A 27,151-nucleotide genomic window follows, 5' to 3' on the forward strand; every position below is an offset into this window, starting at 1 on the left:
TTAATGAACGTTTGCGTTTTAACTAATACCATTAGCATATAGCGTCGCGCATGTGCATTTCTAGAGCTCTAGGTGAGACGTCTGCGTCTCAAGTAAGCTCAAGAGGTTAAGACACTGCTTCCCTTTGCAAACACGTACCTATGTAAGAGTGGATTCTCAGCCCTCACTAGAATAAACTAAATACAGGAACAGACTGTGTGTGGAAAATGATTCTCTCCAAAACAACCCAACATTGCAGAATTATGTGCATCCTTTCAAGCACACCCTTCTCATTAACCTGTGAGTTATTAACTTTTTTTTATGAACAAATAAGGTTTTATATGTAAGATGGGTAAATGAATAGCAAAAAAGGATTGATTTCTCACGGTTTCTGTTTTTCGCTCTCAAAATCACACTTTATTTCATGTAATAATTTGTTATAAAAATAGATATATATTAGATGTTTTAAGTCCACAACAATGTGTGAATCAGTTCAGGAGACCATTTTTGAGGTCCTGGCAAATATATTAGATGTTTTAAGTCCTGGCAAAATGTTTCATTTTTGTTTTTTTGTTTAGTTACTAGGGATGCACCAATATGACATTTTTGTCCGGTATCCGATATTTTCCTTGCCAAAAAAACTGATACCGATGTTTCCAATTTTAGAGGCCTTTTAAGATTTCTAGTACAGTTTCATCAATGAAACAAACACACACACAGACACTGACCAAAACGTTATTTTGTTGGCATTTACGTACAGTGGGGCAAAAAAGTATTTAGTCAGCCACAATTGCGCAAGTTCTCCCACTTAAAAAGATGAGAGGTCTGTAATTTTCACCACTTCATCTATGACAGACAAAATGAGAAAAAAAAAATCCAGAAAATCACATTGTAGGATTTTTAATGAATTTATTTGCAAATTATGGTGAAAAATAAGTATTTGGTCAATAACAAACAAGCAAGATTTCTGGCTCTCACAGACCTGTAACTTCTTCTTTAAGAGTCTCCTCTGTCCTCCACTCGTTACCTGTATTAATGGCACCTGTTTGAACTTGTTATCAGTATAAAAGACACCTGTCCACAACCTCAAACAGTCACACTCCAAACTCCACTATGGCCAAGACCAAAGAGATGTCAAAGGACACCAGAACCAAAATTGTAGACCTGCACCAGGCTGGGAAGACTGAATCTGCAGCTTGGGTAAGCAATAGGTAAGCAGCTTGGTTTGAAGAAATCAACTGTGGGAGCAATTATTAGGAAATGGAAGACATACAAGACCACTGATAATTTCCCTCGATCTGGGGCTCCACACAAGATCTCACCCCGTGGGGTCAAAATGATCACAAGAACAGTGAGCAAAAATCCTAGAACCACACAGGGGGACCTAGTGAATGACCTACTTTTTTGCCCCACTGTATATATCAATGATGTTGCTCTTGCTGCGGGTGATTCCCTGATCCACCTCTACGCAGACGACACCATTCTGTATACTTCTGGCCCTTCCTTGGACACTGTGCTATCACGAGCTTCAATGCCCTACAACACTCCTTCCGTGGCCTCCACCTGCTCTTAAACGCTAGTAAAACCAAATGCATGCTTTTCAACCGTTCGCTGCCTGCACCCGCACGCCCGACTAGCATCACCACCCTGGATGGTTCCGACCTAGAATATGTGGACATCTATAAGTACCTAGGTGTCTGGCTAGACTGCAAACTCTCCTTCCAGACTTATCAAACATCTCCAATCCAAAATCAAATCTAGAGTCGGCTTTCTATTCCGCAACAAAGCCTCCTTCACTCACGACGCCAAACTTACCCGAGTAAAACTGACTATCCTACCGATCCTCGACTTCGGCGATGTCATTTACAAAATAGCTTCCAATACTCTACTCAGCAAACTGGATGCAGTTTATCACGGTGCCATCCGTTTTGTTACTAAAGCACCTTATACCACCCACCACTGCGACCTGTATGCTCTAGTCGGCTGGCCCTTGCTACATGTTCGTCATCAGACCCACTGGCTCCAGGTCATCTACAAGTCTATGCTAGGTAAAGCTCCGCCTTATCTCAGTTCACTGGTCACGATGGCAACACCCACCCGTAGCACGCGCTCCAGCAGGTGTATCTCACTAATCATCCCTAAAGCCAAAACCTCATTTGGCCGCCTTTCCTTCCAGTTCTCTGCTGCCTGCGACTGGAACGAATTGCAAAAATCTCTGAAGTTGGAGACTTTCATCTCCCTCACCAACTTTAAACATCTGCTATCTGAGAAGCTAACCGATCGCTGCAGCTGTACATTGTCCATCGGTATAGAGACCCACATCAAACATCTCCAATCCAAAATTAAATCTAGAATTGGCTTCCTATTTCGCAACAAAGCATCCTTCACTCATGCTGCCAAACATACCCTTGTAAAGCTGACCATCCTACCAATCCTCGACTTCGGCGATGTCATTTACAAAGTGGCCTCCAATACCCTACTCAGCAAATTGGATGCAGTCTATCACAGTGCAATCTGTTTTGTCACCAAAGCCCCATATACTACCCACCATTGCGACCTGTACGCTCTCGTTGGCTGGCCCTCGCTTCATACTTGTCGCCAAACCCACAGGCTCCATGTCATCTACAAGCCCCTTCTAGGTAAAGTCCCCCCTTATCTCAGCTCGCTGGTCACCATAGCATCACCCACCTGTAGCACGCGCTCCAGCAGGTATATCTCTCTGGTCACCCCCAAAACCAATTCTTTCTTTGGCCGCCTCTCCTTCCAGTTCTCTGCTGCCAATGACTGGAACGAACTACAAAAATCTCTGAAACTGGAAACACTTATCTCCCTCACTAGCTTTAAGCACCAACTGTCAGAGCAGCTCACAGATTACTGCACCTGTACATAGCCCACCTATAATTTAGCCCAAACAACTACCTCTTTCCCTGCTGTATTTATTTTATTTATTTTGCTCCTTTGCACCCCATTTTTATTTCCACTTTGCACATTCTTCCACTGCAAATCTACCATTCTAGTGTTTTACTTGATATATTGTATTTACTTTGCCACCGTGGCCTTTTTTTGCCTTTACCTCCCTTATCTCACCTCATTTGCTCACATCCTATATAGACTTGTTTATACTGTTATTGACTGTATGTTTGTTTTACTCCATGTGTAACTCTGTGTCGAACTGCTTTGCTTTATCTTGGCCAGGTCGCAATTGTAAATGAGAACTTGTTCTCAACTTGCCTACCTGGTTAAATAAAGGTGAAATAAATCAATAACAAATATAGCCCACCCAATTTACCTACCTCAGCCCCATACTGTTTTTATTTTTATTTACTTTTCTGTTCTTTTGCACGCCAGTATCTCTACCTGCACATGTTCATCTGATCATTTATTACTCCAGTGTTAATCTGCTAAATTGTAATTATTCACTCCTATGGCCTATTTATTGCCAACCTCCTCATGCCTTTTGCACACAATGTATATAGATTATTTTTTTTCCTACTATGTTATTGACTTGTTTATTGTTTACTCCATGTGTAACTCTGTGTTGTTGTCTGTTCACACTGCTATGCTTTATCTTGGCCAGGTCGCAGTTGCAAATGAGAACTTGTTCTCAACTAGCCTAACTGGTTAAATAAAGGTTAAATAAATACAAATTCCGGCAGTCAGCATGCCAATTGCATGATCCCTCAACTTGAGACATCTGTGGCATGGTGTTGTGTGAAAAAAACGGCACATTTTTAGAGGGGCCTTTTATTGTCCCCCAGCACAAGGTGCACCTGTGTAATGGCCATGCTGTTTAATCAGCTGCTTGATATGCCACACTTGTCAGGTGGATGGATTATCTTGACAATAGAGAAATTCTCACTAAGAGGGATGTAAACACATTTGTGGACAACATTTTAGCGAAATAAGCTTTTTGTGCATATGGAAAATGTCTGGGATCTTTTATTTCAGCTCTTGAAATATGGGACCAACACTTTAGATGTTATATTTAATTCACTCTTAATAATCACATTCAGCTAGATAAAAATGTATCTATGGGCTGTCTAACATTAGCTAAATGGTTAGCATGATTCGCTAGCTAGGTAAAGTAAAGACACTGCATCGACTCTCGACAGCCAACTATAGGCAGCTGCTTCATGAAAACGGATCCATTGTGATTTAATAATTATGTTACTAGCTACAGTGGCCAGATAGCTAGCTTGGTAAAGCATTTAGTGTTGTGTGCATTGCTGCACTTACAGCCCCATTAGTTTCATATGAAGTTTGACTGCCTTGCTCAGTTAGCAAGCAAGTAAATGTTAGCTAGTGTTTCAACTAGCTAGCTAGCAAGCTAAAATTACAAGTAGAAACGGCAGGCTCCTCCGTGTGCTCCAGGTACATATTTTGTACTAACAAGAGAATGAATGGCCAACTGTTGTGATAAGTGCTTATCTGCAGTCTATCAGCAGCCGGTGTGTTTCATGCTTTTAGATAAAAATAAAATCAAGTAAATCAAATATATCTGGTATTAAGCCTTTCTCATAACTCTGGTTAAACAAGTAGGCCTAACTAACTTTATTATTAGCCCCTTGTCTGGTTAGATAGAAATGATGAAAAACCTAAAAGTCTTCTGTGAGTGCCTTGAACAGAACAGACCCGCCATGGCTTTTGGCCATCCCACAGGACTTTCTAAAAGCAACGCACCAAAAATATCTAATTTACTCTGGTCTGGGCAGAGAGAAGGCTTCCTCCCATAATCTTGTCCACTCTCGAACCCTCCCTGAGATCACTGGGATCCCCAGAGAATGGGTGTGTTAAGCAGAAGTAGCCCAGTTCTGTTTCATTGCAGCCAGGGTTTTCTATGGGTAAGAGTTGCACTTATTGTCAGTTTAGGCTAGTTGATTATACGTGTAGTGAATAGTAACCAGATAAGCAGATAAGTGCACCAGCATCTAGTAGGCCTCACTTGCTAGATGCACTTAGATGTCTGTTTTTGATAATCTTCCAGATTTGTTTATTTATTCGATAGCATGCCTACACTAATTGTAGCAAGGTCAAGATGGGTCAGACATCACAAAAATATAGTTTTGGCACATTATTCATTGGGAAGTTCTGTTCCTGGCTGCTGTTTACTGCTGGTAATTTCTATGTGAAAGGACCCATGAGCACCAAAATGTTACGTTCATAGGAACATGTCAAATGAAAGCTAAGAGTCCATTTTTTACAGCCATTTTCCATCCTAAAAATTAGGAATAAGCAAAGGCTTTGATTTCTGGTCAAACAGATGGGTTTTAGAAAACATCTACCAGAAAGTCTTTAAAGGTATTAGAAATACATCAAAACACAATGTTGAAGTAATATCAACACTTATATTTAGTTTTAGAGAAATTGTTCTGCCTTTTGTAAATTTAAACAACCACACCAGTAGAAATGTGGCTAGAGCTTACCCTTGATGTTGCACAATGATGTAAGTGAATAAGTCATCGTTTTAGTCAAAGTATGATGTATTTGGGCTTTAAGTGCCAAATCCAAATGTGTGACTTCGGATGTTTCCGTGAGTCTTTACGTGTCTTTTCCTATGAGATGACGTGCAAATTCTTTTCAGCCTACGTTTCGTTTCAGGGTAGGGTTTTATTTAACTCTGCCATGCTGGTGGATGGTAAATCTTTATTAATCAGAAACACCTGCTGTAAAGTTCTTCCTATTTGCGAGTCGTCCGAGAACCAAACAAGTGTCGGTTAAGTGTTTTTATTTTTTTATTTAATTGTATTTTTTATTTTGTGTATTACATTTTGGGGGGTGAGGTGAGGAGGAAGATTTTTTTAAGATACTGTTTGAAGAGGTAGGGTTTCAGATGTTTTTGGAAGATGGGCTGTCCTATCTTCAGGGGGAAGCTGGTTCCACCTTTGGGGTGCTAGGACAGAGAAGAGCTTGGACTTGGCTGAGCAGGAGCTGCCCTCCCGTAGGGGTGGGAGGGCCAAGAGACCTGAGGACTGCTCGTGTTGGGGTGTTAGGGTTTGAGCATAGCCTGAAGGTATTGACGCATCCGTGTTTATAATTGTTATTATTTCCCTGCTACACGTGGAAATCACCACAACATTCCCACCCCCAATTCCTGTATGTATTAGCAGCCTGCGTCAGTCTTCGAGGTGGAACCTTAACAGGAAATTGTTATAGCTGACACCCCATTCTTTCAGCAGGCATCATAGAATCTTAATTTGGAGCAGTTATTTAGGAGTTTTTGGAAAGTATGGACACAAAATACTGAGGGAGATTTTACTGAAATTCTGTTACCAAACTTTGCATCTGCACAGTTCTTCCCAGTAAATGTATTTTTGTACAATTTTCAGTGTAAATTGTTTAAAGTTGTCATTGTGCATAGTGTTGTATGGTTTGTTAAACTGAAATCAGGTTTTTTGGCATACATGTTAAGTGAAGAATCTGAGTCTCAGCACTATTCCGTTTATCGTGGAATTGCCCTGCACTATCTGAAGTAGCATGACCCATCCATAATGGTGCTCTGTGGGCTGTTATTGGTGTGTATTATGTGAAATTGGATTGCTCAGTCATTTGGCAAAGCTGGAATTGCAGATGGCTGTAGTTTTAGTTGTGTTAAGAGGACGATTGTTGTTGATTGTGTTTTGTCGTCACCTCTCTCAATAGGTTGCTCTCTGCAACCCTCTCCCCCCTTCTCTTCTCTCTCTTGCGCAACTTAGGCTTGTAATCTTGTTAGCTTTGCATTGATTTGCACTGAGATACGGCACAGGCACGGTACACAGGTAGGTGTGCATATAGGCCTACCACTAGGGATCTTTTTATACTAGCCACACACATGCTGTATTATTTTGGGTGCTGCATTTGGAATGCTCACCCGAATCTCTTTGATGCCTAATCAGAATGGAGCCATGCTAATGAGGACACAGGATGGATGCAGACTAGCTAACTGACCCCATACCACACACTGGCAGCGCTCGTCATTTTTCCCTGGTCACTCGCTCCGTGTTAGCCTAACGACAGCAGCGTATAGGCTACCCTGTGTAGGAGCATTAAGCAGATAAAGGTCATACAACTCTTTAGGCCTGTAAAACTATTCTACCATATTACAGTATAGTGGCAGTGTATGTAGCCGAGGCCTCATCCTATTTCCTAGTTCCCACCGCGGTCATATCGTTCTGAAACACTCCTCATTACATGTTACACCTCTGCTATGTTGGATGAATGGACAGGCTAATGTCCTTCTGATGTTTTGAAAAACTTTGCCTACATTTGATTGTGATTTAAAGGTTAAGTGCCGAGCAGTGCGTGCAGTTACCAAAATTCAGATTTGTCACCGGCCCAACATAACCACCGTTAAAGTTGCATAATCACAATATTAATTTCTGTGTAAAACACCACATGAGTTAGCTATTCTTGGGCACGATTTAAACAAATTAATAATAATAATAATGTTGGAATGTAAATCCTCAAATGACAAACTAACCTTTCTTTGTTTTTTCGTGGACATGATTAGACTTCGTAAGGATAAAATCCCCCAACCCGCATGGAAAAACATGGTCTCCCTTAGAAAGTTTTGATATTGCTTCACGTTACCAACCAGTCCATTTGGGGGGAAAGACAAAAGGAAAAGGAGGGTGTGCACCTTTCTCCTACTAAGTGCATTTGCTGAAAGCTGCATTGTCCAGTAGACTGGGCAGTTATTTCTTTTTTTTACCATGACCTTGTTTGTTTGATTGGGAACAGTTAGGCCTTTCACAATCAGTCTGTATATGGAATTGAACTAGTCCCACACATGCAAACTCAGTACTCTGCACAGATTAGCTCACACAAAAGGTTACACATGCATGTATGTTCTTAGTTAGTCTTGCTTTGAGTGGGATGATTCTTACCTTTTGTAGATTGCTTTGTGTTGGACTGTTATAATGGCAGTAATATAGGCCATCTCTCTGACATTACTATGTGAGGGAATTGCTGTGCATATCTGAACCTAGCGTGTAAGTGAATGCTGTTTGAATCTTAGACTGTCTTTATATAAGTCTGTCAAAGCTGGATTGTTTTAAAAAAAAATGAATTGTACACTATTTATAGGCTAGTGAGTTTATCATTAAGTCTTGTGAGAACCGATGATGGATAGGTTACCGTAATTGCAAATGCCTGTTATCATAACTAAAGCTTTTGACCACTAAGTTAACATGGTTGAGGGTGAATGGGGCCTCAAGGTCCATGTCTTGAAGGAGGGAAGGGAGATACCGTATAAAGTCTGTAAGTTCTTGTGGAGAGAGGGGAAGTGGCACCACCCCTTGAGAGAATAGAGGGAACACCTCCAACCCAACACACAATACACCCCCACTCGCACTCTTATCCACGACTTAGTCGGGGGCGGGAGACTGACTGTAACACTAGGTCAATTACAATGAAAGAATGAGTGATGTCACACCCAGGCCCCCTGCTCCAATCTTGGCTGTGTACAGTTACAGTTTAAGGATGAATGTCCTGTTTGAAACTCCCTCATTCCTCCCTCCCCCTCACTATTTAGCCTGCCATGAGCAACCTTATGAGTTAGGCCTATGATCATTACACACTGTTCACTGTTGATTCTCTCCCCCCCACTTAGTGACGGGTGTGTATTTGTGTGATCATCATTAGTAGTAGGGATGGGCATGAGTAATGGAGTACTCGAACGGACGTCAAAGCTCGATCTTTAACCAGAGATCACATTTTTTTGAAATACTGTGAAACTATTTGATGGAATGTGTTTTGTGGCTGCTGGCAAGTTACATTTTATCTTGAAGACTACTTTAATGTGCTTTGACTCGATTGTTCTATTTCTACATGTGCATTTCCGGAGGACAACAGAAAATAAACCAAGCCAAGCATCACACTGTTCTATTCTCTAAGGTCCCTTTCCCCTCTGTGTCTCGTTCACTTAATTGCGTTCCGACCGCTCCCTCCACACACATGTGCTGAGTGCACACAAAAGCACCCCTTAGGCATACAGAAATAAATGCCTATAAAAACGTATCTAACTGGCCCTGCCGAGTGGCGCAGCGTTTTAAGGCAATGCATCGCAATGTGTTCCAACAACAAGCTGCAGTTTTGGAATAATTGCATCCCGTCTATTTCCCACTTAAGCTACTTTGCGAACTGCTAGTGCCATTTAGAATTGGTTAGGAGGGCTGTCCCCGACCCAACAAAAATATTGGTTGACCGAAAATCGTCTGTTCTTTTGACCAATCAATTTGTCAATTTTAAATTGTGTATTTTTCCATATACAGTACCAGTCAAAAGTTTGGCACACCTACTCATTCAAGGGTTTTTCTTTATTTTTGACTATTTTCTACATTGTAGAATAATAGTGAAGACATAACTATGAAATAACACACATGGAATCATGTAACCCAAAAAGTGTTTAAACAAATCAAAATATATTTAAAGTAACCACCCTTTGTCTTGATGACAGCTTTGCACACTCTTGGCATTCTCTCAACCAGCATCATTAGGTTGTCACCTGGAATGCATTTAAATTAACAGATGTGCCTTGTTAAAAGTTAATTTGTGGAATTTCTTTCCTCCTTAATGCATTTGAAACAATCAGTTGTGTTGTGAGAAGGTATGGGTGGCATACAGAAGATAGCCCTATTTGGTAAAAGACCAAATTTATATTCTGGCAAGAACAGCTCAAATTCGCAAAGAAAAACAACATCATTACTTTAAGACATGAAGGTCAGAATCCAGAAAATTTCAAGAACTTTGAACCTTCAAGTGCAGTCGCAAAAACCGTCAAGTCCTATGATGAAACTGGCTCTCATGGGGACAGCCACAGGAAAGGAAGACCCAACCTTTTGCAGAGGATAAGTTCATTACCAGCCTCAGAAATTGCAGCTCAAATAAATGCCTCACAGAGTTCAAGTGTGTTTTTAATAAAATCAACTATATGTATTGAGCTTGTCACATGCTTTAAGGACACTGCTTGATTAAATAAGACACCCATGACTCGAAGGAGCCAGAGATCAAGATAACCAGAAGGAAAAAATGTAACCTGACCCGACCATCCTCCCACTCCTGCTAGCTTTTGCAGATTCTGTCGTTACTCCCCTGAAGTGGCCCGTAATAGGCTACATGAGGAGTCGGCAACCTTTCTCATGTGGAATGACAATTTATCTTACCATTTCTATCGCTCCGCGTGCCAGTTTATGGTTTTCAAATACACTTTTGTGGAACATTTTAATTGAATTTACAATAATGTCTTCGTATCTCAATCATTGTCGTGGTTAAATCCAAATTCTATCCAAATCCTAATGAAATTATACAAACCTAAAAAGTAACTTCCATTGCCAACTATGTAAAAATAGCCGACATAAAAGCCAACAAATAAAAACATTGCAGCCTGCAGGTAGAAAGTAGAAAAATAACAAATATCCTATAAATCACATTGGCTACGCATGGCCTGTCTGCAACCAACTTGAAATATTGTATCAACTATTAACTTGGGTCTGAACTCCAAGTTTCCCGGGCCAGTGAGCTCTGGACAGAAACAGTTGTAGGCTATTTGTGCAAGGGATAAGAAGTAATCAGGCCTATTTTATGAAATTTCCACTGGATCAAAGCATGACATTTTTCCCTTTCACGCTGAGTGGTTATTGAAAGGGAGAGGGCTGTAAAGATATTTAGAATATATTGAGGAACTTTTGTCATGCTCTATGGATGTAAAAACAGACTTCCGTTGCTTGCTGTTTGAGGTGAAGAACACATTACTTTGAGAAGCTCCACAGCTCATTAGTGGTGGTGCGTTAAGCTAATCAGAAATACTATCAGCTCCCCAAATGGGCACATTTATATGCCTACATTTGCTCGCAGGTCAGGTAGCCTATAAGCCTACTTATATGCGTAATCAGGTGTGCGTCCTTACTCAAAATTTACAGGAGCGCTCTAAACAAAGACAATGACTAAATTGACAACTTGTAAATGGAATGAAATAAACCAAAACTTGTGCCTCACAAGTGTAGCATAGGTTGTGCGCTCTGCAAGCAACATGTCTACTCCAACAATGAGAATGGTAAAAGACTGGAATAATGATGCAGTATATTGAATGTATTAACAGAAATTACAGTAACCAAACAAACATTGTAGATACAAATTATAGGAATTGGGCCTCCCGAGTGGCGCAGCGGTCTAAGGCGTCACTACAGACCCGAGTTCGATCCCGGGCTGTATCACAACCGACCGTGATCGGGAGTCCCATAGGGCGGAGCACAATTTGGCCCTGCGTCGTCCGGGTTTGGCCGTCCGGGTTTGATTGTGGCCTGTGGAATGTTGTCCCACTCCTCTTCAATGGCTGTGTGAAGTTACTGGATATTGGCGGGAACTGGAACGTGCTGTCTTCTACGTCGATCCAGAGCGTCCCAAACGTGCTCAATGGGTGACATGTCTGGTGAGTATGCAGACCATGGAAAAACTAGGGCATTTTCAGCTTCCAGGAATTGTATACAGGTCCTTATGACATGGGTATCTCTGTGCATTCAAATTCCCAACGATAAAATGCAATTGTGTTCATTGTCTGTAGCTAATGCCTGCCCATATCATAACCCCACCGCCACCATGGGGCACTCTGTTCACAACATTGTCATCAGCAAACCGCTCGCCCACACGACGCCATACATAGTCTGCCATCTGCCCGGTACAGTTGAAGAGCACACTTCTCTAGTGTGCCAGTGGCCATCGAAGGTGAGCATTTTCTCACTGAAGTCAGTCAGGTCTTGACCCTGGTGAGGACGATGAGCACACACACCGATGAACTTCCCTAAGACGGTTTCTGACAATTTGTGCAGAAATTCTTTGGGTGTGCAAATCCACAGTTTCATCAGCTATCCGGGAGGCTGGTCTCAGAAGCCAGATGTGGAGGTCCTGGGCTAGCGTGGTTACATGTGGTCTGCAATTGTGAGACTGGTTGGACTTACTGCCAAATTCTATAAAATGACATTGGATGCGGCTTATGGTAGAGAAATTAATATTCACTGGTGGACATTCCTGTAGTCAGCATGCCAATTGCACACTCCCTCAAAACTTGAGACATCTGTGGCATTGTGTTTACATTTTAGAGTGGCCTTTTATTGTCCCTAGCATAAGGTGCACCTGTGTAATGATCATTGTTTAATCGGCTTCTTGATATGCCACACCTGTCAGGCGGATGGATTATCTTGGCAAAGGAGAAATTCTCCCTAACAGGGACGTAAACAAATTTGTGCACAACATTTTAGAGAAATAAGCTTTTTGTGCATATAGAACATGTAGGCCTATCTTTTATTTCAACTCATGAAACATATTTTTGTTAAGTATTGGTACACCACCCCCATTCACGAAAATGGCTTGCTACTACAGACAGTGAGTCGCGTGGCCATGGCTTGCTATATAAAGCAGGCAGACAGGCGTCCCGTTACTTTTCGATGGAATGTTAGAATGGGCAAAATGAGTGATCTTGGAGCGAGAATGGTGCTACAAACAAAAAACATCCAGTCGGCAGCAGTCCTGTGGGTGAAAACAGCTTGTTGATGAGCGTTCGAAGGAGAATGGCAAGAATCATACAAGCTAACCGGCATGCCACAAACAGGCAAATAATGGGGCAGGACAACAGCGGTATGCAGAACGGCACAACTTGTCCTTTTTTCCAGTGCAGGCCTTGTTCTAAAAATGTGAACCGCCAACTCTTTTCAATCTAATGTTCCAAAATGTGAAATAGTTTGATTTTTTTAAATTTTACATTGGCAACTGAAACCTGCTTCCATCAGAGTGAAAGCTCCTTGGCCACAACACCAGGCTCCAGACAATTGAAGCTGTAAAGGGGAAAGCAGGCAAAAATAGACAAGACATTAAAGCCTTGCATACCTGCCATAACATTCATTGACCCCCAAGTTCAAGCAATAAGCTCAAAGTACAAAGACAAAATACCTGAATTGTTGCTTGTTCACCCTCGATCATCTCCTTGTACTGGTGGTGAACAGGTTTATCCTGAAAGCCAAATTCCAGAAAAATATGTTAAGACATAAATGTATTAATATCCTATAGGTTATTGCCTATTGACTGTTACAGATGTACTAAAATGCCCTGTACACACAACCTGCTTCCAGCCCAACAATGGCAATGCAGAAACTACAAGATAGCTAGCTAGGTTTAGCAAACATTTAGCCTCACAATTACCAGTTGGTTAGATGTAAACGGTATTCATCTAGCTTGTAAGCTAGTTGAACATGTAAAAACCAATCTGTAATCCAATATCTAGATATTTAGCTGTCACTTCATTTAGCTGTCCCTTCCAATCTAGCATATGTCCCTATCACTTAACATGGGGTTTCATTAGCTTTCTAATCGGATAGGATTTTCACCACAGTGGCAATTTTCTGTAGTTAGCTAGTTAAACATGACAAATTGGCATACATGAAAAGGAAAAAGATAGCACATCAGCAATCAGAATGCAACTGGCCAGCTCCGCTAGCTAGCTATAACGTTACCTGTATGAGAATAACCTGAGAATAACGAATGCACATGTAGCTATCTTGGCAGTTTAACTGTAATCTCTTACCTGTGTATGGGCTCAGATGATTCACAGCAGACTGAAACACTTTCAAGATAATCCTCCCACTCTGCTTCAACCAGTCCAGACTGCTTTTGCCACAGAAGACAGCTGTGTCGATACCAGCAGCTGTATTCAGGACAACTCTGGTATTGAAAGCTGTAGCTACACTTTGCATGTTGTAAATGATGTCAATATGAGTAAATCCAACAGATCTTTCAAATATCCATGGTAGCAGAGAGCAGGATGTGCCATTGGGGCAGCAGAGTAGCCTAGTGGATAGGGCGTTGGACTAGTAACCAAAAGGTTAAGTTCAAATCCCGAGCTGACAAGGTACAAATCTGTCGTTCTGCCCCTGAACAGGCAGTTAACCCACCGTCATTGAAAATAAGAATTTGTTCTTAACTGACTTGCCTCGTTAAATAGTGACTTCTGTCATACACACAGCTTTCTGAAACGGGTCAATAATCAAATTTAAATATATTTGAGTACTTGAAAAAAATCGTCTGAGTACTCGGAACAGTCAAAAATGTCATGCCTATCCATAATTTGTAGGGGCCCTATAAAATCTGTTATTTTCTGCTTCATTCTGTTTTTTCAAATGTCACCCTTTTTTTAAATAGAAAACCACAAAGTGAAGTTCTAAGTCCACAACTGCTTAAATCACATCAGGAGACCACTTTTGTGGTATCAGAAAAATGTGGGGTGTAGTTAGGCCTATCTTTTTAATGCAAGTGAGCACGAGCCAGAGACCGTTGTTTGGTTAGCGGTGTTTCTGGAGCGCTCATGTGATTGCAGATTTTCGCAAAACGAATAGCCACTGGATTGATACAAATAATCATGATATAATTCTGCCAGGCAGAATTAATGCATTTTTCAATACATTTTTGAATATCATTGAATTACGTTTAAATGTCTGGATTCCGTCCGTGTCTTCCGCAACGCAGATTCTTATAGGGCCCTACATTAGGCCTACATCCATCTTATATCAATTTCTACCACAGTCTATGCAGGTCTGTAGCAGGTGACATTTCATACTGGCTTGAATGTTTTGTCGAATGCAACAATTATTTTGGACAACATCGTGATGTATTATGGATACCGGTATTTGTACCCACTACTACTTCTATCAAATGCATATATCACGAGAGTTATGTTTGCGGCGTCTTCTACCAAACATGACATACTAGTCATATCTCGTGCCTTTTAGAATACATGACGCTATGCAGTCATTTTGTCTTCACCACCTCTGACCACCTGACTCAGGACAATTGGACACATCATTCCCCTAATTGTGCTCCATCTTGGTCCGGTCATTATTGTAAAAGAGCATCTGTTGTCAGTGATTTACCTGGTTAAATTAAGGCAACATTTGAAGAAAAAAAGTCCTTGGTAAAAATACATTTAAAAGATGTTAATGTTAAGAGAAATCATCTGGTTTTAGCTTTGGATGTCATTAGTGATATTAGCAATAGTCATAGGCTTTTCTAGGCCAGGGGGATAGGCCTTGGTAAATCAACATAATCAGTCATGTGCCGAGTCTGGGCCTGATTCCTCTGGCATCTTAACGCCGTTGCAGCTGACTGCAAAATCCCTGTATCTCTATTGAAACAGAGGTTTTACTCTGTGTTTCACTGTTGTAGGAAGCAGATTGTAGAGCCTGCTCTGCTTGGCTCATCTAGGCTAACTGGGGCAACTATGTTATGTAACTGGGGCAAAAATATATAATAATAATATATGCCATTTAGCAGACACTTTCATCCAAAGCGACTTAGTCATGCGTGCATACATTTTATGTTTAGGTGGTTCCAGGAATCGAACCCACTACCCTGGCGTTACAAGCACTATGCACTACCAACAGAGCTACACAGGACAGAAATGGTATCTCTGCAAATGTGAGAGGGTGGGAAACTGAGAGTACACCATGGCAGTTTGGAGATCAGATGAGATCTCCCACTACTAGAGGTCTTTTTGTAGCTAAGTTAGTATAGCATGACACTTGTAACGCCAGAGTAGTGGGTTCAATTCCCGGGACCACCCATACAAAAAAATGTATGCACACTTGACTAAGTCGCTTAGGATAAAAGCGTCTGCTAAATGACATATATTACAGTATTATCAAATTGTATTTGTCACATGCGCCGAATACAACAGGTGTAGACCTTACATTGAAATGCTTACTTACAAGCCCTTAACCAACAATGCAGTTTTAAGAAAATACACCCCCCAAAAAGTAAGAAAGAATAACAAATAATTAAAGAGCAGCAGTAAATATCAATAGTGGGGCTATATACAGGGAGTACCGCTACAGTCTGAATGTGCGGGGGCACCAATGTCGAGGTAATTGAGATAATACGTACATGTAGGTAGAGTTATTAACTTCTTGCGTCGAGCCATCCCGGATCTGGGATCGTGAATACAGCCTCAAGCTCATTACCATAACGCAACGTTAACTATTCATGAAAATCGCAAATGAAATTAAATTAATATGCTAGTTCTCAAGCTTAGCCTTTTGTTAACAACACTGTCATCTCAGATTTTCAAAATATGCTTCTCAACCATTGCAAAATAAGCATTTGTGTAACAGCTAGCGCGGCTAGCGTAGCATTTAGCGTTAGCATCAGCAGACAACATTTTCACAAAAACCAGAAAATCATTCAAATAAAATCATTATCTTTGAAGAACTTCAGATGTTTTCAATGAGGAGACTCTCAGTTAGATAGCAAATGCTCAGTTTTTCCTGAAAGATTATTTGTTTAGGAGAAATTGCTCCGTTTGGTGCGTTTGGCTACCAAAAAAAAAAAACGAAAATTCAGTCTTCAAAACGCCGAACTTTTTTCCAAATTAACTCCATAATATCGACTGAAACATGGTAAACGTTGTTTAGAATCAATCCTCAAGGTGTTTTTCACATATCTCTTCATGATATATCGTTCGTTGAAAGCCTCCTCTCTCCTCTCAATCACTGGATGACTGCTTGTAGAGCTTGTAGATTACGCACCAATTTAGACAAAGGACACCGGGCGGACACCTGGTAAATGTAGTCTCTTATGGCCAATCTTCCAATGATATGCCTACAAATACGTCACAATGCTGCAGACACCTTGGAGAAACGATAGAAAGGGCAGGCTCATTCCCGGCGCATTCACAGCCATATAAGGAGACAATGGGAAACAGAGCTTCAAAAATTCTGCCCATTTCCTGGTTGAAGTTTCACCTTGGTTTCGCCTGTAGCATGAGTTCTGTGGCACTCACAGATAATATCTTTGCAGTTTTGGAAACCTTAGAGTGTTTTCTTTCCAAAGCTGCCAATTATATGCATAGTCGAGCATCTTTTCGTGACAAAATATTGCGCTCAAAACGGGCACGTTTTTTTATCCATAAATTAAAAGAGCGCCCCCTATATCCAAGAAGTTAAAGTGACTATGCATAGATAATAACAGAGAGTAGCAGCAGCGTAGAAGAGGGGGGGCAATACAAATTGTCTGGGTAGCCATTTGATTAGGTGTTCAGGAGTTTTATGGCTTGGGGGTAGAAGCTGTTTAGAAGCTTCTTGGACCTAGACTTGGCGCTCCGGTATCGCTTGCCGTGCGGTAGCAGAGAGAACAGTCTATGACTAGGGTGGCTGGAGTCTTTGACCATTTTTAGGGCCTTCCTCTGACACCGCCTGGTATAGAGGTCCTGGATGGCAGAAAGCTTGGCCCCGGTGATGTACTGGGCCGTACACACTACCCTCTGTAGTAGAGGTCGACCGATTATGATTTTTCAACGCCAAAAAAAGACAATACCTATTAATCGGACAATTTTTTTATTTTTTATTTATTTGTAATAATGACAATTACAACAATACTGAATGAACACTTATTTTAACTTAATGTAATACATCAATAAAATCAATTTAGCCTCAAATTAATAATGAAACATGTTCAATTTGGTTTAAATAATGCAAAAACAAAGTGTTGGAGAAGAAAGTAAAAGTGAAAAAGTGTGCCATGTAAGAAAGCTAACATTTTAAGTTCCTTGCTCAGAACATGAGAACATATGAAAGCTGGTGGTTCCTTTTAACATTAGTCTTCAATATTCCCAGGTATACCATTTGTATTTCACTAACCTTTGACTATTGGATGTTCTTATAGGCACTTTAGTATTGCCAGTGTAACAGTATAGCTTCCGTCCCTCTCCTCGCTCCTCCCTGGGCTCGAACTAGCAACACAACGACAACAGCCACCATTCGAAGCAGCGTTACCCATACAGAGCAAGGGGAACAACCACTCCAAGTCTCAGAGCGAGTGACGTTTGAAACATTATTAGCGCACCCCGCTAACTAGCTAGCCATTTCACCTCGGTTACACCAGTCTAATCTCGGGTTTTGATTGGCTGGCAAACGCACGAAAGTGCTGTTTGAATGAATGCTTACGAGCCTGCTGCTGCCTACCATCGCTCAGTCAGACTGCTCTATCAAATCATAGACTTAGTTATAACATAATAACACACCGAAATATGAGCCTTATTTCATTAATATGGCTGAATCCAGAAACTATCATCTCGAAAACAAGACGTTTATTCTTTCAGTGAAATATGGAACCTTTACGTATTTTGTCTAACGGGTGGCATCCATAAGTCTAAATATTCCTGTTACATTGCACAACCTTCAATGTTATGTCATAATTACGTAAAATTATGGCAAATTATGCGGCCCAAACTTGCATATACACTGACTCTGCGTGCAATGAACGCAAGAGAAGTGACACAATTTTACCTGGTTAATATTGCCTGCTAACCTGGATTTCTTTTAGCTAAATATGCAGGTTTAAAAATATATACTTCTGTGTATTGATTTTAAGAAAGGCATGGATGTTTATGGTTAGGTACACATTGGAGCAACGATACGCACCGCATCGATTATATGCAACGCAGGACACGCTAGATAAACTAGTAATATCATCAACCATGTGTAGTTAACTAGTGATTATGATTGATTGTTTTTATGATAAGTTTAATGCTAGCTAGCAACTTACCTTGGCATACTGCATTCGCGTAACAGGCAGTCTCCTCGTGGAGTGCAATCAGGTGGTTAGAGCGTTGGACTAGTTTACTGTAAGGTTGCAAGTTTGAATCCCCTGAGCTGACAAGGTAAAAATCTGTCATTCTGCCCCTGAACGAGGCAGTTAACCCACCGTTCCTAGGCCGTCATTGAAAATAAGAATGTGTTCTTAACTGACTTGCCTAGTAAAATAAAGATTCAATAAAGGTGTAAAGAATACCGATTTCCGATTGTTATGAAAACTTGAAATCGGCCCTAATTAATCGGCCATTCCGATTAATCGGTCGACCTCTACTCTGTAGTGCCTTGCGGTCGGAGGCCGAGCAGTTGCCATACCAGGCAGTGATGCAACCAGTCAGGATGCTCTCTGGTGCAGCTGTTAAACCTTTTGAGGATCCGAGGACCCATGCCAAATCTTTTCAGTCTCCTGAGGGGGAATAGGTTTTGTCTTGGTGTACTTGGACCATGTTAATTTGTTGGTGATGTGGACACCAAGGAACTTGTAGCTCTCAACCTGCTCCACTGCAGCCATGTCAAAGAGAAAGGGGGTGTGCTCGGTCGTCCTTTTCCTGTAGTCCACAATCATCTCCTTTGTGTTGATCACATTGAGGGAGAGGTTTTTGTCCTGGCACTACACGGCCAGGTCTCTGACCTCCTTATTAAATTACTAAAGGTTTAAAGTCAATAATCAATGCGTTCAGTAGGAAGGAAATGCAGTGTGAAAGAGATCCATTACCTTTGGTAAGGAGGGAAGAGAGCTGGCGGCCACATGTTAATTCTATTAGCCTAAACATGATCTTGGAGAGGCAAACCATTTTGAAGGCAGTTTGGGGTCACTGCGCTCAAGAACCTTGTATTGTCCATGCACACTGATGAATTTAGTGTCTGTGTGCGTGTTTGTGCTGGCTGTCTACACTGTTGTGAAAGGGAAAGTTCTTGGTCAGGTCCAGACGGACGTTGTAATACGGTACATACCAGCAGATCAGTTGGGTGCAGGCAGATCCCTGTGTTAGTTTACAGCCGTGGCCTTGTGTCCCTGCACGTCTGCCTGGCAACTCCTCACTCACTTTACAGCTCCAACTAGCCCACTTTCTCTCTCACACACAAGAAATCCCTGTGCAAGAATCCCACGTGCAAAGAATCACCCAATTTCCACCACACCCAAATTTTGTCTCTAGGATCACTACCATTGAATTGCTACGGTAACCACATTTCCATCCACAGTTTTTATTCAAGTAAAGTCATATAGTATAAAAAATTCTCACGACAGCTGTGACAGAAACATGAAGTTTCAGTGTAATTTTTTAAAATATTGACAGTTTGTTTGTTCGACATGGTGGGATCTTTTTGTGTCTAAAATTAATTATGTGGGAAATTGAGGTAGAAATGCCTTTATGCTCAAATATTGATAGAATAACCATCGTATTGAAGTAAATTTGGAGTCATGTGGTGATATGGTGTTTGGACCTCCCACTACGACTCGGGAAAGCATGCACTTTATTAGGCTACATATGAAATAAGTTATGATGAACTTCATAGGGTGGTGAAAGTGCACATTGATGAGCTTGATGCTGCTTTCCAATAAATATCCAGGGTCTTATCCATTATCCATAATAATCTCATGTAAACTCGACAACCCACACAGCCTACCCGCACTGTATCTGTGAGCTGTTGGCTAGAGCGCAGGTACCAAGAGCAGAGTAGGCACATTTGCTATTTAATGCAACCGTTTTTGTGACAAAACTATTATTAGAGTTGAAAATGCGATGGAAACAGATTGAACTTTGTTTTTGTACATGGAAACTTAAGCAAACTTTTTTTTTTAAACATGATGTGTGCACTACGTCATCACGCACTGATTCTTATCTGCAACATGTCCATTTGGTGAAAACATATCACTGGTGTGAAAATGTGCATATTTTCTCAATGCGGATTCTAGAATATTCGCATGGAAATCTGTCGCCAATTGGGTGGAAACCTAGCTATTGTTTAGGCCTAACAAAAATGTTATGTTAAATTCTGCAATTGTATAGTAATGTAGGCCATGGATTGTGAGATTCCTGTACCCTACAACTGGTCTAATCTGATGTGTCCATCTATCTGGCAGGTCTTGGTCTCCTATCCATGGAGAAAGTGGGCAAGATGTGGAGCAACCTGAGGAGCCGATGCCAGATCCTCTTCCACAGCGACAGTGCGGGACCCAGTACAGAGAACAGCGTGGTGGAGGTGGACGGTATGCACTGTGTGGTGGACCTGGGACGGGGAGGCAATTCAGGCGAGGCCCAGGCTCCTCGGGCCTCTAGCCTGCCCCGAAGCCTCTTGCCGCTCCCCATGGTTACTGGGGGACGACGTCACAACTGTGTGTCGGACATCCCCCAGATAGTGGAGATCACCATAGACAGCAAAGACAGTGAGGATGTGAGGGGGGGTCGTGGAGGAGTCCCTGTGGCCCGGAGAGACTCGTACTCACGCCATGCACCTTGGGGGGGCAAGAAAAAACACTCATGTTCCACTAAGACTCAGAGCTCCATGGATACAGACAGGTGGTCAGGGCGCGCGCGCGGGTCCGCTGGCCGGAGGGACCGTCGCTACGGGGTCAGCTCTATCCAGGAAATGGGGGACTCAGGGGGCGGGGGGCGCAGTCTGAGCGCCCGTTCCCTGCGCCAGCGGCTTAGCGATACAGTGGGCCTGTGTCTACCCCTGCCCCCCCGCTGCCGCTCGCGCTCTTCCAAGACCCCCACCATCTCGAAGCGCAAGATCCACCTGACAGAGCTGATGCTGGAGACCTGTCCCTTCCCCCAGGGCTCGGACTTGGCCAACAAGTGGCACCTGATCAAGCAGCACACGGCGCCCGTCAGCCCGCATTCCTCCACGGCTCTGCTTGACGCCTTCGACACCGCCCACCCCTCCCCCGAGGACGAGGAGGAGCGTCTGCGCGAACGCCGCAGGCTCAGCATTGAAGAGGGAGTGGACCCCCCACCCAACGCCCAGATTCACACCCTGGAGGCCTTGGCGCAGGGCTCCTCTTTGTACAAACTGGGACCAAAGATGGCCCCCGGCATTGCAGAGGCCTCTGGGGAGGCCCGGGGCACCGCAGCCTGCTGCTCAGGAGTGGGGGTATCGGTGCAGGTGCTCGGGGGGGCTACAGCCCAGTTGGCTGACTGTGACTCGGAGGAGGACTCAACTACCCTATGCCTGCAGGCCCTGAGGCCCAAGCAGCGGCACGCGTCCGGGGATGGCAATCTGAGCCGGAACCAGCCTGGGCCATGGAAGGTGCACACGCAGATTGACTACATCCATTGCCTGGTACCGGACCTGCTGCAGATCACTGCACTGCCCTGCTACTGGGGCGTGATGGACCGCTACGAGGCGGAGGCGCTGCTGGATGGACGGCCCGAGGGCACCTTCCTGCTGCGAGACTCGGCCCAGGAGGACTACCTGTTCTCGGTCAGCTTTCGCCGCTACAACCGCTCGCTGCATGCCCGCATCGAGCAGTGGAACCACAACTTCAGCTTCGATGCCCACGACCCCTGCGTGTTCCACTCATCCACCGTCACAGGCCTACTGGAGCACTACAAGGACCCCAGCGCCTGCATGTTCTTTGAGCCGCTGCTCACGGCGCCACTCCACCGGGCCTTCCCTTTCGGCTTGCAGCACCTGGCACGCGCCGCCATCTGTCCCCGGACCACGTACGACGGCATCGGCGGCCTGCCACTGCCCCCGGCTCTGCAGGACTTCCTCAAGGAGTATCACTACAAACAGAAAGTGCGTGTGCGCTGGCTGGAGAGGGAGCCGCCACTCAAGATCAAATAGTGGCGGGGCTCTGGCGGCCTGTGCGTGCCGCCGCGGGCTTAGTCAAAACAGGAAAAACTCCCAGCCAATCAGGAGGTAATACTGAACATGGCACTTTTCAGTCAGGCAGGGAGGGGTAACTGGAGGGAAGGAGTTAGGTAAAGTGATCTATCCAAGATTCATTCTAATTTCTTTGTTTTACTTATTACTACTTACATCACATGGAATACATATCTATTATATTCAGTATAATGCTGTCTGGCAAGCACATTTTTACTATTGAAAAGATTCTGAAAGGGAGAGCATAAGCCTTCATGCTTGGTCTCCCTCTCTCCTGTTTCATTCTGTCAAGTGTCTGCCTGATCCCACAGCATGAGCTGCCTGCATGGCCCCCCTCACCCCTCCCCCCAGTCTCTATCTAGGCCCACATGGTTAGCTAGCTATGTTGTACAGTTCACTCATACTTTCTATCCTTCCTTTTTTTTCCTGTTGCTTGATCAAGCGACTAGAAGAATGCCTGGCGGGCATCGTGAGGCTTGAGGTGTGGAGTTGACAGTGGCTTTACTGGAGAGAGGGGTGGGGGGGTTTGCTGCAACTAAAACTCCTACTGCAGTTCGCTAGGGCCCGCTTGGTGGACAGTGTCGTACAGACACACACCCAGCCATCATCAAGCGTCATTGAGTAGGCCTATGTCTGAAATAAGGTGCTGTTTAAGGGTGCTGTCCAGTAGTTCTTCGCCCCAAAGGCAATGTGGAACGCGGCCAGGTCCAAAGGTGCTGCTACAGCGTACACCTGTAGGGGGCGAGGCATACACAGCCATGTTTGTGGGCACTGCGAGTCCTTGGCTTTTAGATATCCTCACTGTCGTTTCTCGAAGCATAATCGTTGTCTACCACCACCACTGTGTTGGCACAGGTGTACGGTTCTTCTAATGGAACAATACTAATGATATTTGTCCTGGTGGTTGTTTTCTCACACCTGTCTGCCGGTGGCTCAAACTGGCTACAGAACAGGCACTTTAACTGTGTGTGCAGTTTTTGAAGACACACACACACTGGTTATTGTCTCAGGGTCTGGTTTGTTTCTGGACCTGTGTTCTGCCTTCATGGTGTCCCTTATCTCTATCTGTGGCATCCTCCATGCTGCTCAGGGTTCATATAATTCATGTCTGCACCCTCCACAGACCATTGACATTATACAGTTAACTTGACTCCGCTTTACACATTACAGCCACAATCCCGCTTTATAGTATTAGTACCCGAAGGAGCTACATTTGATATGCGCATTGTCACTGCTGCTAGCCATGCCCGTAATAACCCAGCATATTGTGAGAGCTTGCATCAGGAAGACGAATACAACAAAGCGTAACCTATGTGCCTTTCATAGAGCCTCCTGATCTACTTTAAACTCTTGAGCCTGGTGCATAGAATACTCCAGCAGCACTTCCCACTCATGTAGCCCTTAAATGGAGGATGAGGAGGAGGAAAATGAATGATGTGGAGCAGGGGATGAAGAGCTCTGTTCATTGGTGCACATTCAATATTTTATATATATATATATATATATTTACATTTTTCACATTTCTATTTCATCAAGAAAATATTGTCAATGTTAGCTAGCTAGCTAGAAGTGAATACACTACTCCATTGTCTAGCTGTGGAGGCTGGTGGGAGGAGCTATAGGAGGATGGGTTCATTGTAATGGCTGGAATGGAATTAATGGAGTCAGACTTGGTTCCCGTATCTTTGAGGTGTTTGATACCGTTCCATTTATTCCATTCCAGCAATAACAATGAGCCCGTCCTCCAAAAGCTTCTCTCAACAGCCGCCACTGCTGTCTAGAATCATTTATTGGCTTCACTTCCAAAAGTCATTGGGTTTTATAGGTGGCTGGATAGGTTGGGCAAGGCAGCATCAGGTCCTGGAGGGCTTCTACACTGGACATGTTTTAGAACGGCACACCTATAGCGACACACAGGCACGAGTCTGTAAAATCTATGGAGAAAAAAAAGATAAGAAATGAGGAGTACCTGTATATGGAAATACTATCTGCAAATGTATACAAATATAATTCTTACAAATTATCGGTGTGATATCAGTGATTTTTATCCTGGTTGGATAGGTAACTTGAATCCCGTCTCTCTGAATGGCAGGGAATATGTTTATTTTAACTACCCAACACGCGTTGTGTGTGTGTGTGTGTGTTACCAGAGGGGGAGGATCATGAATGAAAATGCAATGAATGCATATTATTAGCTTATTCATGACCATCTCTGAGTGTCTGTGACCAAAGCTCTGTTATTCAACAGTGTTGCACACAAGCTGCATTGTTTTTAGTAGAATTGCTCGCCACTATGTCTCTAGGGCTCTTTAAAATTACCATCCTGAATTTTATTTCAACTGAACAAACATTTTAAGCCTACAGGGCAGGCGATGTTGACAGGTAGAAACAGAGACGAGCCCCCATCACCTTACACCTCTGTCTTGCAACTGCTCTGGCCTCTGCCAAGCCCTTTTGTGCTACATTCACAGTGTACTAATGAAAGGTAATGTGATGTGTAGGTATGTGTTATGGTTTGGAGGCAGAAGTGCAGGAAAGGGTGTCATTGTCAATGGTATAATTGAGGCATGTGTGTGATAGTTAAATCAACTAGATGCTCTTTTTCATATCCAACCCTCCCTCCCTCCCTCTCTCTTCTGTGGCCTAAACCCAATCAGACAGAACTTACTTTGTTTTCAGAAAGCTTGGAGATTACATGTGAAAATCACCCATTTGTATGATCTATGAAGGGCTGTGGAGGACTGTTTGAAGGGGGAAAAAATAGGTTGACATATAAGTCACTTGCATGTGCACTTGTATGTTCTATATCCACATCCATGTCTGTCTATCACCCTGACATCTTGTATGGGATAGCTGTTAAAAATTCACTCTCCTGCGCACACACACAGGCTCTTACCCACGCGCGCACACACACCTACTCTTTGCCACCTGTCTATCATGCTATGGTGATGGCCTACTGGCACTAATCACTGGCTAAATGTACCTCGCCGGGATCTACATTTACTGTGCTGTGTGCATAAAGGGCCACTGTGTTTCCTAATGGGTGCCCCTCTCTTTCTCTGACCACATCCTCAACATGACCCTGCTGATGCTGCTGGGATATGTGGAGGGGACTTAGGGGCTCTTGTTTATGCTGGTGGCTGCTTTCCCCTCCACATTCTGCGGCCGCCCGAGCCATGTTTGGGAGCTAGGCTAAAGTTAGCATTAAAAGAGAGTAGCGCCTTAGTCACACAATGTACCATTGAAGGTCCGGTTTCCTGCTGTGGGAATGGGGGGCGAGGGGGGGTCTAGGGATTTGTTGAAGTTATGGCACTTTAATTGTCTGTGCGCGTGTTTGTGTTTTATTTGTTCAAGGTGGAGATGTGGGTGTGAGTGGAGTATTTCATTTGTGTTCATACATCACAAGCAATGTTGGAGGACAGATTTATGTTCTGTGGAGTTGCAGACTCGTGTGTGTGTGTGTGTGTGTGTGTGTGTGTGTGTGTGTGTGTGTGTGTGTGTGTGTGTGTGTGTGTGTGTGTGTGTGTGTGTGTGTGTGTGTGTGTGTGTGTGTGGACCACATAGAGGGGGTCTGGTGGAGGGGATGTGGAGTCTGCTGTGAGGGGTACCCCCTATGAACAATGCCTCTTGTCCACCTATTCTCAGGCAGGCCCAATGTTAGGCTAGTTCCAGGATCTCTTCTCAACTTACTTGTTATAAATCTGAGACAGGCAGGTCATATCACCAGCCAACCCTGTTTGACCACATCACGACCCCTGGCCTGGATCAAGGTTTCAGCTCTTAGAGGAAAAATACAAGTTTTATTCTCATCTTTCCCCTATTTTTTTTGGAAAGCTGGGTAAAAATGCTATATGCAAACGAGGGGGGAAAAATGAAAAGATGTATGACTAAAGAATTATTATTTTTCATTATTCTTCTCCCTTATATGCAATGGAGTGTACTGTAACAATGGTCGCAATCCTCTTGTCACTTTAATGCTGTATGTGCACATCGGTTGCTATGTGGGTGCCGTGGCAACAGGACTTGACAATGATGGGGACTAATGGTTGTCATTCTACAGCACCATTGTGTTCCCAGACTGCCTTATTCATTCTGACCAATCACGAGCCCTTTCATATCTGGGGCTGCAGGCACTGCCACAGACCTTTAAAAAAAACTCTGGTCAGACGAATATCGCCGTTCCATTATTATAATTATTTTTTTTTTTACTGTTGTCAGGAAGGATTTGGAGAGTGCAAATGTTCACATTTCAGTGTCTTTGTTATTCTGTGTATCTGCTTCACCATTCAGACAGTTGTTTCTTTCCATTATAACCTGTTCATTTTAAAGAGCCGTATGATGCGACACTTGTAGCTGTCACTCTTGGTGCTTGGCTTATGCTTCATTGTCTTAATATTCCAAATAAAACTGTTAAGCGTAACCTACATTGGGCCGTGTTTGATTTCAGATCTCTCATTCTTCTCTCTTTCTCACTGTGCCGCATTTTCTTACCTTTCATCGTTCTCTACCATAAACGAAAGGGATAATTCACAAAAATAACTAAATGTGTTTGTTTCCTAACCTTTTAAAAAGTGACCTGGGGACACTGTGATCAGTAGGAGTATCTGGAGCCAGCCCACTTACTTAATACTGTATGTATTGCCCACCTCTCTGCATTCTATCCTTGGTCCCACCCCTTCCTCCCAGCTCAGGCCTGGCTGCTGCTCTTGTCTGGTTCGGCCCACCTAGGGCAAGCC

At 43.2% G+C, this 27,151-nt stretch overlaps 1 protein-coding gene across 1 annotated transcript in view; it reads left to right on the forward strand.

The window, feature by feature from the left end:
• Window positions 1–26,835, forward strand: part of socs5b (suppressor of cytokine signaling 5b) — a 42,505-nt gene extending 15,670 nt beyond the window's left edge. Inside the window, exon 2 of the mRNA XM_024424528.2 lies at window positions 20,671–26,835. Coding sequence (XP_024280296.2) covers window positions 20,688–22,376 — 1,689 coding nt within the window. The 5' untranslated portion in view covers window positions 20,671–20,687 and the 3' untranslated portion in view covers window positions 22,377–26,835. The remainder of the gene's footprint in view (window positions 1–20,670) is intronic.
• Window positions 26,836–27,151: the final 316 nt, after the last annotated feature.

The sequence above is a fragment of the Oncorhynchus tshawytscha genome, linkage group LG06 (assembly GCF_018296145.1).
Source record: "Oncorhynchus tshawytscha isolate Ot180627B linkage group LG06, Otsh_v2.0, whole genome shotgun sequence".
Taxonomy (NCBI): Eukaryota; Metazoa; Chordata; class Actinopteri; order Salmoniformes; family Salmonidae; genus Oncorhynchus; species Oncorhynchus tshawytscha.